Source organism: Thalassophryne amazonica, chromosome 19 (assembly GCF_902500255.1).
Source record: "Thalassophryne amazonica chromosome 19, fThaAma1.1, whole genome shotgun sequence".
Lineage (NCBI taxonomy): Eukaryota > Metazoa > Chordata > Actinopteri > Batrachoidiformes > Batrachoididae > Thalassophryne > Thalassophryne amazonica.
The window spans coordinates 27,271,476-27,288,865 of record NC_047121.1 but is presented as its reverse complement, the minus strand read 5'-3'; the positions used below and the strand labels follow the sequence as shown (position 1 = coordinate 27,288,865).

Genomic DNA, 17,390 nt, shown 5'->3' with positions numbered 1-17,390 from the left:
AAGGCTTACAATCAAAAATAGGCAAGGAAAAAATAAAGCGAAAAATTATTTTCCACACACATTTATTCAAAACACACAGCAAACTATAATAAACAACTGTTTCAACACTTTATAAAGGTAATTTGAGGTCTTGTGTGAAAGACTGAACAACAAAAAGGTTCAAACAATAAACACAAATGCACATTTTGAACAATATATACAAAATGGTCTATGTATTTTGTTGTCCATTGATATGGTAAACAGTGCTTTACGCAGAGAAACAACAGAATTATCCAGTAACATTCACATGCAAACTAGTGGAGCAATCCTGATAGTTACACACTCTTTGTTTGAGCACGTGAGATTGTCATCAGAGGCTCTCCGTGTGCTCCTGCTTTCAAAGGTCGCTGTGCGTAATGGCGCAGGGCGCACTGAGTATGTACTAATAGTAAGTACTCATTGGAGCACCCAGGGGGCTATTCAAACGGGCCAACTAGTAACACATCACTCCTGAAAACGATCTTTGGCTTTTCACATGAGGTAAATCTGCCCTACAACTGGATTTTGGAAAACTATGTGATGGTAAACTAATTCCGATTGGACACTCACATTGCACGTCATCCCACAGCTTCTATGAGGAGTACAAAGATGGCCAATGGCTGGCTCGAAAGTCCGCTGAGTTAACTTTTCAGCAAAAAAGTAAGTTTCTATCTCATATCATTCAAAAGTTATTTATAATTTAGTAAAGCTTGGTCTTTGCCATCGTATATGACGTTGTCGGCCCCAGAAGGTTAAAGTTGCCCTAATTTTGGTAAGAAGTAATACAAATTATTGGTTGAGTTAGGCTAATAGGCTTTTAAAAAGAAATAGTTTTCACCATTTGTTATCACGTTACATGGTAACATATGCAATATGTCATAGAATCCAATGTACATCGATCTTATTTGACCTTTACTTTGGAGACCAAACATTCAGCACGATTAAAACTATTCCATTTATTAATCATTTTATTTCAACCAATAATTGGAGCATTTTCAAATTTGGACCTCTGTGTAACCCTTCATTGAGACCTACCTGGCTACAGCTACCACCCTGGGATGGCATCATACACTCTTGGGTACACCATAGTACACTGAGGCTGGATTATAAGTGTTGTTTAGTCCCCTTAAGTGGTACCAATTAAGTCACAATTGGTGACTGGCTGATGGACTAATAAACTGAATGGCTGCCAACAAAATAAAGAATTTGAAGGCATTGTCTTTGGCTCTGGAAAATTGATGTACATGTTTTGCTCTTTGCTGATATTTTATGGACATAACAACTTATCAATTAATCAGTTAATTATTTTCTTGCTTATTTGATTCTGAAAATAATCAATAGTTGCAGCCTGACATATACAAGGGGCATTCAAAAAGAATCCATCCTTTGGCTGTGAAAAATACAATTACTCATCTGGAGGTCCTAATCCCCTTCAAAGTACTCTCTTTGGAACTGCACACACTTGTCCCAGCCATTCTGCCATTGTTGGGAGCATTTCTGGGAAACCTCTTTTGGAATGGTGTCCAGCTGGGCCATCACGCTCCTCATGATGTCTTCTTCTGACTCAAATTGAGTCCCTTTTAGTGCCATTTTGATCTTGGGGAACAGCCAAAAATCAAAGGGAGCCATATCAGGAGAGTAGAGAGCCTGACAAATTACAGGAGTGTTGGGTTTGGCCAGGAAAGTCTGATTCAGCTGAGCAGAATGGACGGGTGCATTGTCATTCAATTTCAAATTATTTTCATTTATATTGCGCCAAATCACAACAAGGTTGCCTCAAGGCGCTTCACACAAGTAAGGTCTAACCTTACCATCCCCCAGAGCAACAGTGATAAGGAAAAACGCCCTCTGAGGAAGAAACCTCAAGCAGACCAGACTCAAAGGGGTGACCCTCTGCTTGGGCCACACAAATTACAAAACAATTCACAAAATGAACATACAGAAAATATTGCCGGTGCACAGGACGGTTTCCAAAACAGATACATTGTCATGATGGAGCTGCCAAATTTTCGCCGCCCACAGATCTGTCCGTTTGCAGCACATAGCATCATGAAGGCAACATAGGACCTCTTGATAACACTCTATTAATATTTTGGCCTTCTGGTGTGTATTCGTGATACACCACCCAGCAGGTGTCAAAGAAAATGGTCAACATGACTTTGACATTGCTGCACACCTGCCATGCTTTCTTTGGACTCTGTGATGTTGGGTGATTCCATTGTGGTGACTAAAATTTGGTTTAAATCCATGTCTCATCACCAGTGACAATGGTGTTCAAGAAGTCAGGGTCATTGTTTGTGCATTGCTGACCCTCTCCACATGCCCAACTCCTCCTTCAAAATGGAATGGACCTAAGCTGTGCTCTGTTGTGTGTTGGGGGGCTTGGCTGGACACTGTTTTGTGGTTTTGTGTTTGTTTTCCTTCCCAGGTGGTTTGGGGCTGATCTCTGGGGAGAATGTGCTGCAGAAGAGTCTCTCACCTCTGTCACGGTGATCTGCTGCACCTGTTGCACTCACATGCGATTCTCTAATCAGGACGATCTGTGACACCTGTGACATTCACGTGCAGTTCTGAGGACTCTCAGCTGGTACCAATGAAGAGATGAAGAACTGCATTTAAGCCAGCAGTGATCTGGGCTTAACTGCCGGAGAATACGACCGTGTGACGACCGTTTGAGGACGCTGAGGGCCGCTCCAGAATCTGACATTGCGTCTGTGAAGGAGGACGAGGGTGAGAGGCAAGCGCTGTCAGCACACGTCAGAGGTGATTATCCTTATAAGCTTATCTGTGAATATAACGTGGCATTGTTGCGCAGCTAAAATTAAGTATTGAAGAGAATCGTCTCGTTTGCTCCTCGCGGCTGTGGCGTGCGGATTGATAATCCTCCACAAGCTGTGAGCAGCTGTTCTTTTGAATTAAGCCTGAAATCAGTCCTGAACATGTTGCTGATAAGTGTGCCTCTAAATAGTTTTTCTTGATAAAAGTACTGAATAACCTTACCTCTGTTCCTCCTTCGCAGAGTACAGTCTCAGGAAAAGCCACCTGGGGGGTGTCGGCGGAACTCCTGAGTCCAGAATGTTCGGGCTCCGATCCGTTGAGGCGCGGGGAGAGCCCGCCGCCTCTTCACCCCACCAGACTCATTTACTTTGTATTTGTGTATAGCACAGTGGGAAGAAAAATAAATTTGTTTCTTTTTGGAACTGCTTCTGGTTATTTAGCGCTGGGTTCAGTCAGACGCTGGACCGCTCCTCCACCTGCATCCTACACATAACAGTGCTCATTCCCACCTCATCTGCAAGTTCTTGGATAGTGACATGACCAAAGTCCATATTGTGTTCATCACTTGGTCATTTTGGCTTGTGGATGACCAAATGGAACATGCTCCACTCTCCATTGATGTGAGCCCATTTTTGAAGGGGTTATACCACTCTTTTATTTGCATTATACTCATGGCATCATTGCTAAAAACCTGCTGAATCTTGTAAATGGTTTCCCATTGGGTATCATCAAGCTTTTGGCAAAAATTCATGCAACAGCTTTGCTCAAGGCGTTCCATCATGTTATAGCAAATAAGAATCCAACAGGTGCTCAGTACTTGTGTTCACTCTAAGGCTGACTGCTTGTGTTTGATGTGCTCTGTGGGCGGGAAAAAATTCATACATGTGCAAGAAGATTGACAACTTTCACAGTTCATTAATTTTGTGCAATAAAATAAGGTTGGATACTTTTTGAATGCATCTCTTATACATTTTTATTTCAGCTCTTTATTGATTCATCCATTCTGCCACTGATTATTACTCCTATTCCCTCTAAGCAAAAATCTGGTGGTGGTGGCGGCAGGTGTAGTTCAGTTAAACTTCACACAGTGGCAGCACACCATGTCAAGACATGAAGGAAGGAAAATAATTCCAGACCAACATCATCAAGAGAAGATAAAAGGAAATTTGTGTTTAAGTCATGTATCATATGATATATCCTTCTCTGCAATCGCGTTCTATGAAACTTCACACCATGTGAAGATGTGCATGAGGGAAAAATAATTTCAGTCCAGCATATTCAAGGGGACATAATTGGGTACAGAAACATTTCTGCTGCTTTGAAGGTTCCGATGAATGCAAAGGCCTCCATCATTCGTAAATGGAAGAAGTTCAGACCCACCAGGACTCTTCATCGAGCTGGCTGTCCGTCTAAACTGAGCGATCGGAAAAGAAGGATCTTAGTCAGGGAGGTGACCAAGAACCCAATGGTCACTCTGTCACAGCTCCAGCATTCCTCTGTGGTGAGAGGAGGACCATCCAGAAGGACAACCATCTCTGCAGCAATCCACCAAACAGGCCTGTACCGTAGAATCGCCAGACGGAAGCCACTCCTTAGTAAAGGGTACATGGCAGCCAACTGCAGTTTGCCAAAAAGCACCTGAAGGACCATGAGAAACAAAATTCTCTGGTCTGATGAGACAAAGATTGAACTCTTTGGTGTGAATACCAGGCATCATGTTTGGAGGAAACCAGGCACCATCCCTATAGTGAAGCATGGTGGTGGCAGCATCATGCTGTGGGGATGTTTTTCAGCAGCAGGAACTGGGAGGCTAGTCAGGATTGAAGGAAAGATGAATGCAGCAATGTACAGAGACATCCTGGATGAAAACCTGCTCCAGAGCGCTCCTGGCCTCAGACTGGGGCGACAGTTCATCTTTCAGCAGGACGATAACCCTAAACACAGCCAAGATATCAGAGTGGTTTCAGGACAACTCTGTGAATGTCCTTGAGTGGCCCAGCCAGAGCCAAGACCTGAATCTGATTGAACATCTCTGGAGAGATCTGAAAATGGCTGTGCACCAACGCTCCCCATCCAAACTGATGGAGCTTGAGAGGTGCTGTAAGGAGGAATGGACAAATCTGCCCAAAGATAAGTGCACCAAGCTTGTAGCATCATACAACCCCTTGCAAAAATTATGGAATCACCGGCCTCAAAATGTTCATCTTTATAAATCTCATTGGAATGGCACCAAACAAAAGTTCCAGCATCATCACCTTGCCCAATGCAGATTCGAGATTCATCACTGAATATGACTTTCATCCAGTCATCCACAGTCCACGATTGCTTTTCCTTAGCCCATTGTACCCTTGTTTTTTTCTGTTTAGGTGTTAATGATGGCTTTCTTTTAGCTTTTCTGTATGTAAATCCCATTTCCTTTAGGTGGTTTCTTACAGTTCGGTCACAGACGTTGACTCCAGTTTCCTCCCATTCGTTCCTCATTTGTTTTGTTGTGCATTTTTGATTTTTGAGACATATTGCTTTAAGCTTTCTGTCTTGACACTTTGATGTCTTCCTTGGTCTACCAGTATGTTTGCCTTTAACACCCTTCCCATGTTGTTTGCATTTGGTCCAGAGTTTAGACACAGCTGACTGTGAACAACCAACATCTTTTGCAACACTGCGTGATGATTTACCCTCTTTTAAGAGTTTGATAATCCTCTCCTTTGTTTCAATTGACATCTCTCGTGTTGGAGCCATGATTCAAGTCAGTCCACTTGGTGCAACAGCTCTCCAAGGTGTGATCACTCCTTTTTAGATGCAGACTAATGAGCAGATCTGATTTGATGCAGGTGTTAGTTTTGGGGATGAAAATTTACAGGGTGATTCCATAATTTATTCCTCAGAATTGAGTGAGTCCATATTTTTTTTCCCTCTGCTTGGTCTAAAACAGTAACCGTTACTGACTGCCACAATTATTTTTCCTGATTTCTTATAGTGTTTCTTAAAGCCAGAAAGTTGCCATTTGAAATGACTTTAGTTTTGTGTAATGTCTGTGATCTGCTTTTTTCTACAAAATTAAACAAATGAATGAACATCCTCCGAGGCCGGTGATTCCATAATTATTGCCAGGGGTTGTATTCAAGAAGACTGTCATTGCTGCCAAAGGTGCATCAACAAAGTATTGAACAAATGGTCTGAGTACTTATGTACATATGATTTCTTAGTTTTTTGTTGTTGATTTTTTAATTTGCAAAAATAAAAACAAAAATAAACATGTTTCTTGTTGCCATTATGGGGTGTTGTGAGCAGAATTTTGAGAGGGAAAATTATTTTACTCTACTTTGGAATAAGGCACATAACATAACATAATGTACACTGAAGCACCGTGAAAACTTTCTGGATGCACTGTAGGTCATGACTCCATCCACTGCAAAATTTTAGAGAGAGCTAATAAAAGCCATCATTTTGAAGCACTATGCACATAAAAAATAATCTTGAGACTTTTTCCAGCCCACGAATAAGCACTTAGCGAAAATGGCAAGAAAACACTATTTTAACAGGAAGAAACTTTGGGTAGACCAAACTCAGTAGGGTGGCCATCTGCTTTGACCATTCTACAAAGATGTTGTTATGATGCATTTCAGTGAGTGTGCTGACTCTTGAAATCAAACAGTACACATTTTTAAATTTGTCAAAGTAGAAATTTCTGGATGGGCAATAGATGTGGCCCACATCATTATTAGTAATTGGGAATGGCTGGCTGCTCTTTGAAACATTGTGTGAAAAAAAGAGTAAATCTCAGATCCATTCAAAGGTGTACGTAAAAAAAGAAAGGGAAAAAAAATCTCAGCTGTAAAGGCCTATCATAGCACATAGTGATATTCTTTAAATGACAAATGGTACATCCCGCACCAATGCTTACCCACTCATGAAGTCTCCAAATATGTACATGCCATTGAGATTAGGGTATTCGCAGCCTCTGTAGACATAGCCACCAGTAACCGATTTACCCATTTTATGAGGATACGCATAAATAGGCAAGACATCATCTGTGAAAAAACAAAATCACAATGTGTCAGAGTTTGAGTTTTGTTTGGTTATCTGTTTTATTTTGTTCTTTCGATCTGTTGGTTATTTTTGTATTTCATTGGTTTTGGTTTGTTTATTCTCTTGCTGGGTTTTCCTGCTTGGGTCTGACTGTCTCTGCTTCTCTTGTCTTTCTCTTGATTCTTGGTAATGGGTGTTTCTCTCTCTCTCTCTGGCTACACCCTTGTTCTGGTGCTTTTCATGCACACCTGTTTCTGATTTGCTGATTATCACCTGGGGTTATATAAGCTTACTGGGTGTGTTTGTCCCTTGCCAGTTTGTCGTGCCTTGTGCCTTCATTCCAGCTCTGTTCTTGCATTCATAGTCCTGCCTGCCTCATTGTGTGTTCCTGACCTCCAGCCTGTTGCCTTGACCACTCCGATTACCAGATGATTTTTGTACTGCTGCTTTTTCTGGACTGCTTACTCGTGTACCGACCTCTGCTATTCACAACAGTAAATCCTTTTAAAAATCAGAGCTGTTTGTTTGAGCTGTGCATTTGTGTCCTGCAATTCCTGACCATCCAGCCTGATACAATGCACATATGGTTCACCCTCATCTCTGATATACGAGGGCTGTCAATAAAGTAACGGTCCTTTTTATTTTTTTCAAAAACTATATGGATTTCATTCATATGTTTTTACGTCAGACATGCTTGAACCCTCGTGCGCATGCGTGAGTTTTTCCACGCCTGTCGGTGACGTCATTCACCTGTGAGCACTCCTTGTGGGAGGAGTCGTCCAGCCCCTCGTCGGAATTCCTTTGTCTGAGAAGTTGCTGAGAGACTGGCGCGTTGTTTGATCAAAATTTTTTCTAAACCTGTAAGACACATCGAAGTGGACACGGTTCTAAAAATTAAGCTGGTTTTCAGTGAAAATTTTAACGGCTGATGAGAGATTTTGAGGTGATTCTGTCGCTTTAAGGACTTCCCACGGTGCGAGACGTCGTGCAGCGCTCTCAGGCGCCGTCGTCAGCCTGTTCAAGCTGAAAACCTCCACATTTCAGGCTCTATTGATCCAGGACGTCGTGAGAGAACAGACAAGTTTCAGAAGAAGTCGGTTTCAGCATTTTATCCGGATATTCCACTGTTAAAGGAGATTTTTTTTTAATGAAAGACGTGCGGACGGGTCCGCGCGTCACGCGACGCTCCGCCACAGGAAAAACACCTCTGTTGAAAGCCTTAAGGACAAGTTGGAACATGTCCTGCTGTTAAACAATTTCTCATATACTCACTCCACTGAAAGCCATCAAAAGCCGCCTGGATTTTACAAATGGTTATCAACACGGAGGTGTTTTTCCTGTGCCGCCGCACCGCGTCGGCTGCGTCCCGACGCGCGGACCCGTCCGCACGTCTTTCATTAAAAAAATCTCCTTTAACAGTGGAATATCCGGATAAAATGCTGAAACCGACTTCTTCTGAAACTTCTCTGTTCTCTCACGACGTCCTGGATCAATAGAGCCTGAAATGTGGAGGTTTTCAGCTTGAACAGGCTGACGACGGCGGCTGAGAGCGCTGCGTGACGTCTTGCACCGTGGGAAGTCCTTAAAGCGACAGAATCACCTCAAAATCTCTCATCAGCCATTAAAATTTTCACTGAAAACCAGCTTAATTTTTCGAACCGTGTCCACTTCGATGTGTCTCACAGGTTTAGAAAAAATTTTGATCAAACAACGCGCCAGTCTCTCAGCGACTTCTCAGACAAAGGAATTCCGACGAGGGGCTGGACGACTCCTCCCACAAGGAGTTCTCACAGGCGAATGACATCACCGACAGGCGTGGAAAAACTCACGCATGCGCACGAGGGTTCAAGCATGTCTGACGTAAAAACATATGAATGAAATCCATATAGTTTTTGAAAAAAATAAAAAGGACCGTTGCTTTATTGACAGACCTCGTAGTTCACCTAGTTGTTGAGCATTTTTAGAAAAAAATGTTTTCGAATTTATTGTAAAATAAAATGTTCCACTTTAAATTGGTGTATGTATGTAGGTATATATATATATATATATATATATATATATATATATATACACACACACACACACACACAAAACCCCAATTCCAATGAAGTTGGGATGTTGTGTGAAATGTAAATAAAACAGAATACAATGATTTGCAAATCCTCTTCAACCTATATTCAATTGAGTACACCACAAAGATATTTAATGTTCAAACTGATAGACGTTTTTGTTTTGTGCAAATATTTGCTCATTTTGAAATGGATGCCTGCAACACATTCCAAAAAAGGTGGGACAGGGGCATTGAATGCTCAACGAACACTTGTTTTGAACATTCCACAGGTAAACAGGTTAATTGGAAACAGGTGAGTGTCATGATTGGGTATAAAAGGAGCATACCCAAAAGTCTCAGCCGTTCACAAGCACAGATGGGGCAAGGATCACCACTTTGTGAACTGCGTGAAAAAAAAAAAAACACTTTAAGAACAATGTTTCTCAACGTTCAATTGCAAGGAATTTAGGGATTACATCCTCTACAGTCCATAATATAATCAGAAGATTCAGAGAAGCTGGAGAACTTTCTACATGTAAGTGGCAAGGCCGAAAACCAACATTGAATGCCCGCAACCTTCGATCCCTCAGGCGGCACTGCATTAAAAACCGACATCATTGTGTAAAGGATCTTACCGCGTGGCCTCAGGAACACTTCAGAAAACCATTGTCAGTTAACACAGTTCGTCGCTACATCTACAAGTGCAAGTTAAAACTCTACCATGCAAAGCAAAAGCCATACATCAACAACATTCAGAAATGCCGTCACCTTCTCTGGGCCTGAGGTCATTTGAAATGGACAGACGCAAAGTGGAAAAGTGTGCTGTGGTCTAATGAGTCCACATATCAAATTGTTTTTGGAAATCATGGACATTCTGTCCTCTGGACAAAAGAGGAAAAAGATCATCCAGATTGAGCAAATATTTGCACAAAAACAATAAAGTTTTTCAGTTTAAACATTAAATCTTGTCTCTGTGGTGTATTCAATTGAATATAGGTTGAAGAGTATTTGCAAATCATTGTATTCTGTTTTTATTTACATTTTACACAACGTCCCAACTTCATTGGAATTGCTGTTGTACTTTCAGACTGTCCTGGTGTCATGGGCCCACCCTGGAGGGAGGAGTCTGTCAGTCACCCGCCAACCATACAAACACACAAGTGCAGGTTACCTTGATTACAATTTGTACAACTCTCCAGTATAGTTGATTCATAAAAATACTGATAAATACACTGTGCTTTATCTGATTTTTACTAAAACAATTGTGAATCATGTAACTGGTTCATGAAATGATCTGGGTTAAACAGAAATGTAAAACAGAAATGATATGTGTAGGGTGTTGACTAGTTACGGAAGAGCATTGCATTCACTGGATAAAAAAATAAAAATAAAAATTAGTCACCTATTACAAAAGATTTCAATAACTATGAGCTCAGGAAAGGTGCCACATTGACTACTGCTTCACTCAGAACCGCATACTGCACATCCGCAAAGAAAACGTCTTCATGCAATTCCACTGCTTCCAATCTCTCAGTAAAGACAAGCGTAACAATTCCCAAGTCATAATCGAAAATCAGGCGATTTGTAAGTGCATTGTGATTGGACACAAAGTGTTGTAAGGTGTTCCTGGATGAATGAAATTCCTCCAGGGAGGGAGGTGCACGGGGCCCCCAGACTGACATGCGCCCAGCCATGCACCCAGCCAGGTGCCCAGCCATGAGGCCCTCCATCATAATCATAATCAGGGACAAAGATGGCTTCATCCCAGCCTTTTTCTTCGTGGATGTGCAGTATGTGGTTCTGAGTGATGCAGTGTTCACTCTGGCACTTTTCCTGATCTCATTATTATGAGATCTTTTCTCATAATTATGAGATAAGATGTATAATTATCCATCCATCCATGCACCCAGCCAGGTGCCCAGCCATGAGGCCCTCCATCATAATCATAATCAGGGACAAAGATGGCTTCATCCCAGCCTTTTTCTTCGTGGATGTGCAGTATGTGGTTCTGAGCGATGCAGTGTTCACTCTGGCACCTTTCCTGATCTCATTATTATGAGATCTTTTCTCATAATTATGAGATAAGGTGTATAATTATCCATCCATCCATCCATTTTCTTCTGCTTTATCCAGTCAGGTTGCGGGGGCAGCAGCTCAAGCAAAGCTGCCCAGACCTCCCGATCCACACACACCTCCCCCAAATTTTACCGTTACGGATAACTCACGTTGGGTATGAGTTGTGTGTCCTGCTGGTAACAATAATAAACAGTCTCTAGAGAATGTTCAACCTATACTTACATTTGGTGCATGAAGTTTTTAAATACTTATTCAGCAGCCCAATATTAAGAGGTGCATTTAAATTGTGCTTACATGCGTTTAGCCTGCGATGCTCGACAGCCCTGCGCTTTGTTCACATGAGTTGAGACAAGATTGCTCTTTCCTTCTCAAACTATGTTAGAATTGCATATTCAACAGTTAAAATTTGTTTAATATCCCAGGGAGAAACCCAGATTAAATAGGACTTTACACTTCTGGCCTAAAAAAGTGCCCCCCTCAGAGCACTGCAAGACTCCTCTGCAAATCTTTGTCTGGCTCTGGGACAACTTTCAGACAGCCTGAGCTGCAGTGAATCACAGCTGCTGCTTGAGTGTCCTGGCACTCAGACCACTTGACTAGAGATCAGTGCACTTGAAGAAGGGTTACCATGGATTTTTTCCCAAATATAGCCATGTGGCTACAATGTGTTTCCTACCTAGTGAAGTGTTGGCACACAACTTCTTGTCGTAGCAGGAAAAACCCTCTTTGGCTCTCCAGCCGTAATTTCGACCTTTCTCGATGATGTCAATTTCTTCATACTTATTTTGGCCCACGTCTCCGCAGAAGATACGCCCTTTGCCCTCTTTAGTGTGGCGGTCGCCGCGGTCCACTGAGCACCTCCACATGTTGCGCACACCGTAGGCATAAATCTCAGGTCGCGCCCCGTGTTCATGGACGAAGGGGTTGTCTGGAGGAATTCTGTACAGTGGGCCTCTCTTGTTGTGGTTAACGTCGATGCGGAGAACTTTGCCCAGGAGAGCTGATCTGTAGTACATGTGACAATATAATATGTATGTTTGTTAGTAACTGTTTTAATCTGTTTTTGCCTTCAATATCAGCTGGCAGCAACACATTACCAACCAAATGTTATGTGATCATCCCCTCAAACTGAATCTCAAGATCACAGCATGTTGACTAAGGTTATCAGGTCTGTGGCACACTGCGTTACAGGCTTCTGCTGCAGTCCTACAGGATCCTGCTGATTTAAGAAGGCACCCTGGACATCCAGCCAAGATATCACAGAATTGTCAATGTACACACCCACACACCATTACAATTCTGTGGTGTCCATTTGGATTTTTTTTTTTATTTACAAGTCCTGATGCCACACTCCACAGGCTGAGGGATTCCTGCAAAAATCCATTATTTCCTTTTCCATCTGTGTCCATGTGATGTTTCCCACTAAAATTGCATCAAACGATATCTAATGTGTCCAAATTCATCACAGGTTTATTTGTTTCAATTTCAATTTATTTTCATTTAGATATAGCGCCAAATCACAACAAAGTTGCCTCAAGGTGCTTCACACAAGTAAGGTCTAAACTTACCAACCCCCTGTTGTGTGTTGGGGGGTGCGGCTGGATATGTTGGTGTTCTTTTATTTTCTTTGCTCTCCAGGTGGCATGCAAACTGATTTATTGTCTGTGGAGAAGGTGCTGGCAGAAGAGTCCTTCACCCTCATCAACGTTATGTGCAGCACCTGTGGATGGTGCTCACGTGCAGCCTTAAAGACTTTCAGCTGAAGCAGATAATGAGATGGCGTTCTGCATTTAAGTCATGTGTGATTCAAGCAGAATTGCCGGGAACTCGACCTTGTGATGTTCGTTTGTGAGACGCTGAGGACCGCGCCTGGGTTTGACACATCGTGCCTGTGAAGGAAGAAGGGTGAGGGACACATGCTGTCAGCACACATCAGAGGTGATTAATTGTTTGACTAATTGTTGATAGTAACTTGGTATTTTGTTACGCAGTATATTTGAATTGTGATGAGAATTGTGCAGCTCGCTTCTCACTGCCGTGGCGTGCGGACTGGTGATCCTCCACCTGTTGTGAGAAGCTGCTCATTTACATAAAGCTTAAATACAGACCTGAATGTGTTGCTGATAGTGTGTGCCTTTTGAAGGATATTGGTTGTAGCTGCTGACTTACCTCACCTTTTCTATCCTTCGCAGAGAGTCAGTTTGTCGTGTCCACCTGGGGGGTGTTTGGCGGTAAAAGTGAGTCCAGAAGCACCGGGCTTCGATCCTTTTAGGCACTGGAGAGCGTGCCAGCCTTCACTCCACCAGACTGACGCTGTTTTAGTTTGTACACGTTGTTATGCACCAAAGGGTGGAAGAAATAAATTGTTTTGTTATTGGAACCGCTTTCTGGTTATTTTAGCGCTGGGTTCCGTCAGACGCAGGTCCGCTCCTCAACCCGCGTCGACACATAACACCCCCAGAGCAAGCACACAGGTGACAGTGGTAAGAAAACTCCCTCGGATGATTTGAGGAAGAAACCTCAAGCAGACCAGACTCAAAGGGGTGGCCCTCTGCTTGGGCCATGCTATCAATACAAATTATAAAACAATTCACAAAATGAATATACAGGAAATGTTGCCAGTGCGCAGGACAGGAGGGTTACAGAAACAGTCACCATACCCATCTCTGGATGGAGCCGCACCTCAAACAGAGGGGGAACAAAAAACAGAATCAGGCATCGGAAAGACGACAAATACAGTATAATTTGTCAGCATTAAGCAACAAGAAAAACAGAAGAAACACTAAGGTGATCACCGGCCACTAGCCCGAAGCTTCAGTAAAAGACCCAGACTTTAGATAAAGTTGAGGTTGCGGGCTGCTCCGTTTCCTAATAAAATGAATTTACAAGAGTTAAAAGCATAGAAACATACTATGCCAGTATGCTAGCCATACGAAAGGGAAAAAAGTGTGTCTTAAGTCTGGACTTGAGAGTCTCTACAGAATTTGACTGTGTTATTGACACAGGGAGATCATTCCACAGAACAGGGGCATGATAAGAGAAAGCTCTGTGACCTGCAGACTTTTTATTCACCAAAGTAGTCCTGCCGGGGCGGTACGTAGGGTTTAATTAGGCCAACTAGGTAGGGAGGTGCCAGTCCATGAACAATTTTATAGGTTAGTAACAGAACCTTAATTCTCATGCTCACAGGGACAGTAAGCCAGTGAAGAAATGCCAAAATGGGTGTAATGTTTATTGTTTATTATTTGTTTATTTTGCCTATTTGTGGAATTTAAAAGTTCTTCTTGTGCATGTGTGCTACTGATTTCCTGTTCGTTGTTAAACTCACACCCAGGGAAATGCTGTGCTAAAAAGTGAGTTCCATATAGCAAAAAAAAAAAAAAAAGACTTATACTCGAGTGTGACTTATACGAGGTCTATTAGAAAAGTATCCGACCTTATTATTTTTTTTAAAAACCATATGGATTTGAATCAAGTGTGATTACGTCAGCTAAGCTTGAACCCTTGTGGGCATGCGAGAGTTTTTTCACGCCTGTCAGTGACATCATTCGCCTGTGAGCACGCCTTGTGGGAGGAGTGGTCCAGCCCCCTTGTTGGAATTCCTTTGTCTGAGAAGTTGCTGAGAGACTGGCGCTGTGCTTCATCAAAATTTTTTCCAAAACTGTGAGGCACATCCGAGTGGACACCATTCGACAAATTAAGCTGGTTTTCCGTGAAAATTTTAATGGCTGATGAGAGATTTTGGATTGTTTCTATCGCTATAAGGACTTCCCACAGAGCGGGACGTCGCGCAGCGCTCCGAGGCGACGTTGTCATCCTGTTTCAAGCTGAAAACCTCCAAATTTAAGCCTCTGTTGACCCAGGACATCGTGAAAGAACAGAGAACTTTCAGAAGAGGTCGGAATCAGCAGTTTATCCGGACATTCCACTGTTAAAGGAGATTTTTTTAATGAAAGACGTGCGGACGGATTGGCGCATCGGCTCGCAGCCGGCGCTGCGCTCCCGCCACAGGAAAAACACCTCTGTTGGAAGCCTTAAGGACAAGTTGGAACATGCCCTGCTGTTAAACAATTTCTCAGATACTCACTCAACTGAAAGCCACCAAAAGCCGCCTGGATTTTACAAATGGTTATCAACACGGAGGTGTTTTTCCGGCTGCGAGCCGACGCGCCAATCAGTCCGCACGTCTTTCATTAAAAAAATCTCCTTTAACAGTGGAATGTCCAGATAAACTGCTGATTCCGACCTCTTCTGAAAGTTCTGTGTTCTCTCACGACGTCCTGGGTCAACAGAGGCTTAAATTTGGAGGTTTTCAGCTTGAAACAGGATGACGACGTCGCCTCGGAGCGCTGCGCGACGTCCCGCTCAGTGGGAAGTCCTTACAGAGATAGAAACAATCCAAAATCTCTCATCAGCCGTTAAAATTTTCACCGAAAATCAGCTTAATTTGTCGAATGGTGTCCACTCGGATGTGCTTCACAGTTTTGGAAAAAATTTTGATGAAGCACAGCGCCAGTCTCTCAGCAACTTCTCAGACAAAGGAATTCCGACGAGGGGGCTGGACCACTCCTCCCACAAGGCATGCTCACAGGCAAATGACATCACCGACAGGCGTGGAAAAACTCACGCATGCGCACGAAGGTTCAAGCTTGGCTGACGTAAAAACATATGAATCAAATCCATATAGTTTTTTTAAAAAATAAAACGGTCGGTTTCTTTTCTAATAGACCTTGTACTCCAGAAAATTTGTTAATGTGCAACATAACTTTGTAACAGTGAGATTTTTTAAATCTAATGTGCATGATCACGTGCTTGCTGTTCTCTTACCTACCTGATTGGTTTGCCTGTGATTGTTTCCTCAATTGGTCAGCATGGTGGCTTAGTGGTTAGCACTGTTGCCTCACAGCAAGAAGGTCATGGGTTTCATTCCCACCTGGGGCCTTTCTGTGTGGAGTTTGCATGTTGTACCTGTGTTTGCGTGGGTTCTTTCCGGGTGCTCCGGCTTCCTCCCACATCCAAAGACATGCACGTTAGATGAATTAAAATCTTTAATTTCAAAGCAGGTGTGATTGTACTTGTCTATTTGTGGCCCTGGGATAGACTGGCGTCCTGTCCAGGGTTTACCTTGCCTCACTGGGATAGGTTCCAGCCCCCTGTGACCCTTAATTGGAGTAAACAAGTATAGAAAATGATGGATGGATGTTTCCTCAACTGTCTTCTATTCTCCTGCAGGTACATTACTTGTTCCTCTCTTGATCTCTGTGTTTACCATCTGTATTCCTCCATCCTTAAATCCCTGTTCACCTGTTTCCATTCCGTTGTGTTCCTCATAACTATGTGCTTCCACCATTAATTTGCTGGTATCCTTCAAGGCCTCTTCAGACATAGTGCGAAGTTTGGTTGAAGTGCGCATGAACCAGGAATCGTGTGCAAAACGTGTAAAATCGTCCCTGCCTCAAATGCCTCGTACACCTGTTGCTATAACTATTTGGCAACACCAGTGGCTGAAAGACAAACTGTGTGCTGTGCGAACCCATCGATCTCTCTCGTGGCTGGTGTCAGCCAAATGTGACCATTCACACTCTTGGCACAACAACAGTCTGCAGATAATCACTGTCGTGCTGGCAGTGAAATTTGTTGACGTTCCCCATGAGTGTGGTTTTGGTGTGTGCGCTGAACTGATAGGAGGTGTGTCGGCCCACTGAAGCGGCTGTGGAGATCTGTTATTCTGGACATCCAAGCTGAACAACACATACTGTGTTTGGACACACATGAACTAACAACTGCCCACTGTGACGCACGTGTGTCTGTTTGCTGTCATCACATGGACATAAATAAAAACATATATCATTGTGGCGATATATGTTGTGGGCTGCAGCGTGTGCACGCTCCCTCAATGCAGCCCACTGACAGGCTGCCCCCAGGCTGAAACGGACCATCAGATCAGAACACGTAGCGGGGACCTGTACTTTCATGTCACCCACGTGAGCTCTGTTCCATATGACGCGGTGTCAGTTCTGGCGCGCCATCCAGAAGACACACGTATCATGCAGGACATGGGCGCGGGCTGGATCTGTGACACGCACCAGCAGATATGGGCATGAGAAGAGCGAACTGCTTCTCATTCAAGTCATTTCATGACTGTATGTCTGTGAGCATGGGCCATCTACAGAGGAACAGATGCATCATATTTGTATGATACGTCTGGTCGCTTGATAAGAGGGATTCAATATAAAATGCTGTGTTTTTTATGGTGTATGGCTTTATTTTTTTTAAATACATCCATCTATTTGTTGATTTCAGGCATTTTCCCTGCACCATTTACAGGCCAGTGATGGTAGCTCAGCGGTATCATTTTGAGCTGGCAATCAGTAAAGTGCAGGTACGAATCCCGTGGGTGGCCTGTGACCTTGCTGGATTCGTTTACTATCAGGTTTGT

At 43.0% G+C, this 17,390-nt stretch overlaps 1 protein-coding gene across 1 annotated transcript in view; it reads right to left on the bottom strand.

Annotated features, from left to right (window-relative positions):
• Positions 1 to 17,390, bottom strand: part of hhipl1 (HHIP-like 1) — a 50,811-nt gene that overhangs the window by 19,373 nt on the left and 14,048 nt on the right. Inside the window, exons 4-5 of the mRNA XM_034159436.1 lie at positions 11,628 to 11,956; positions 6,701 to 6,827 (exon numbers count right to left, since the gene is read on the bottom strand). Coding sequence (XP_034015327.1) covers positions 6,701 to 6,827; positions 11,628 to 11,956 — 456 coding nt within the window. The remainder of the gene's footprint in view (positions 1 to 6,700; positions 6,828 to 11,627; positions 11,957 to 17,390) is intronic.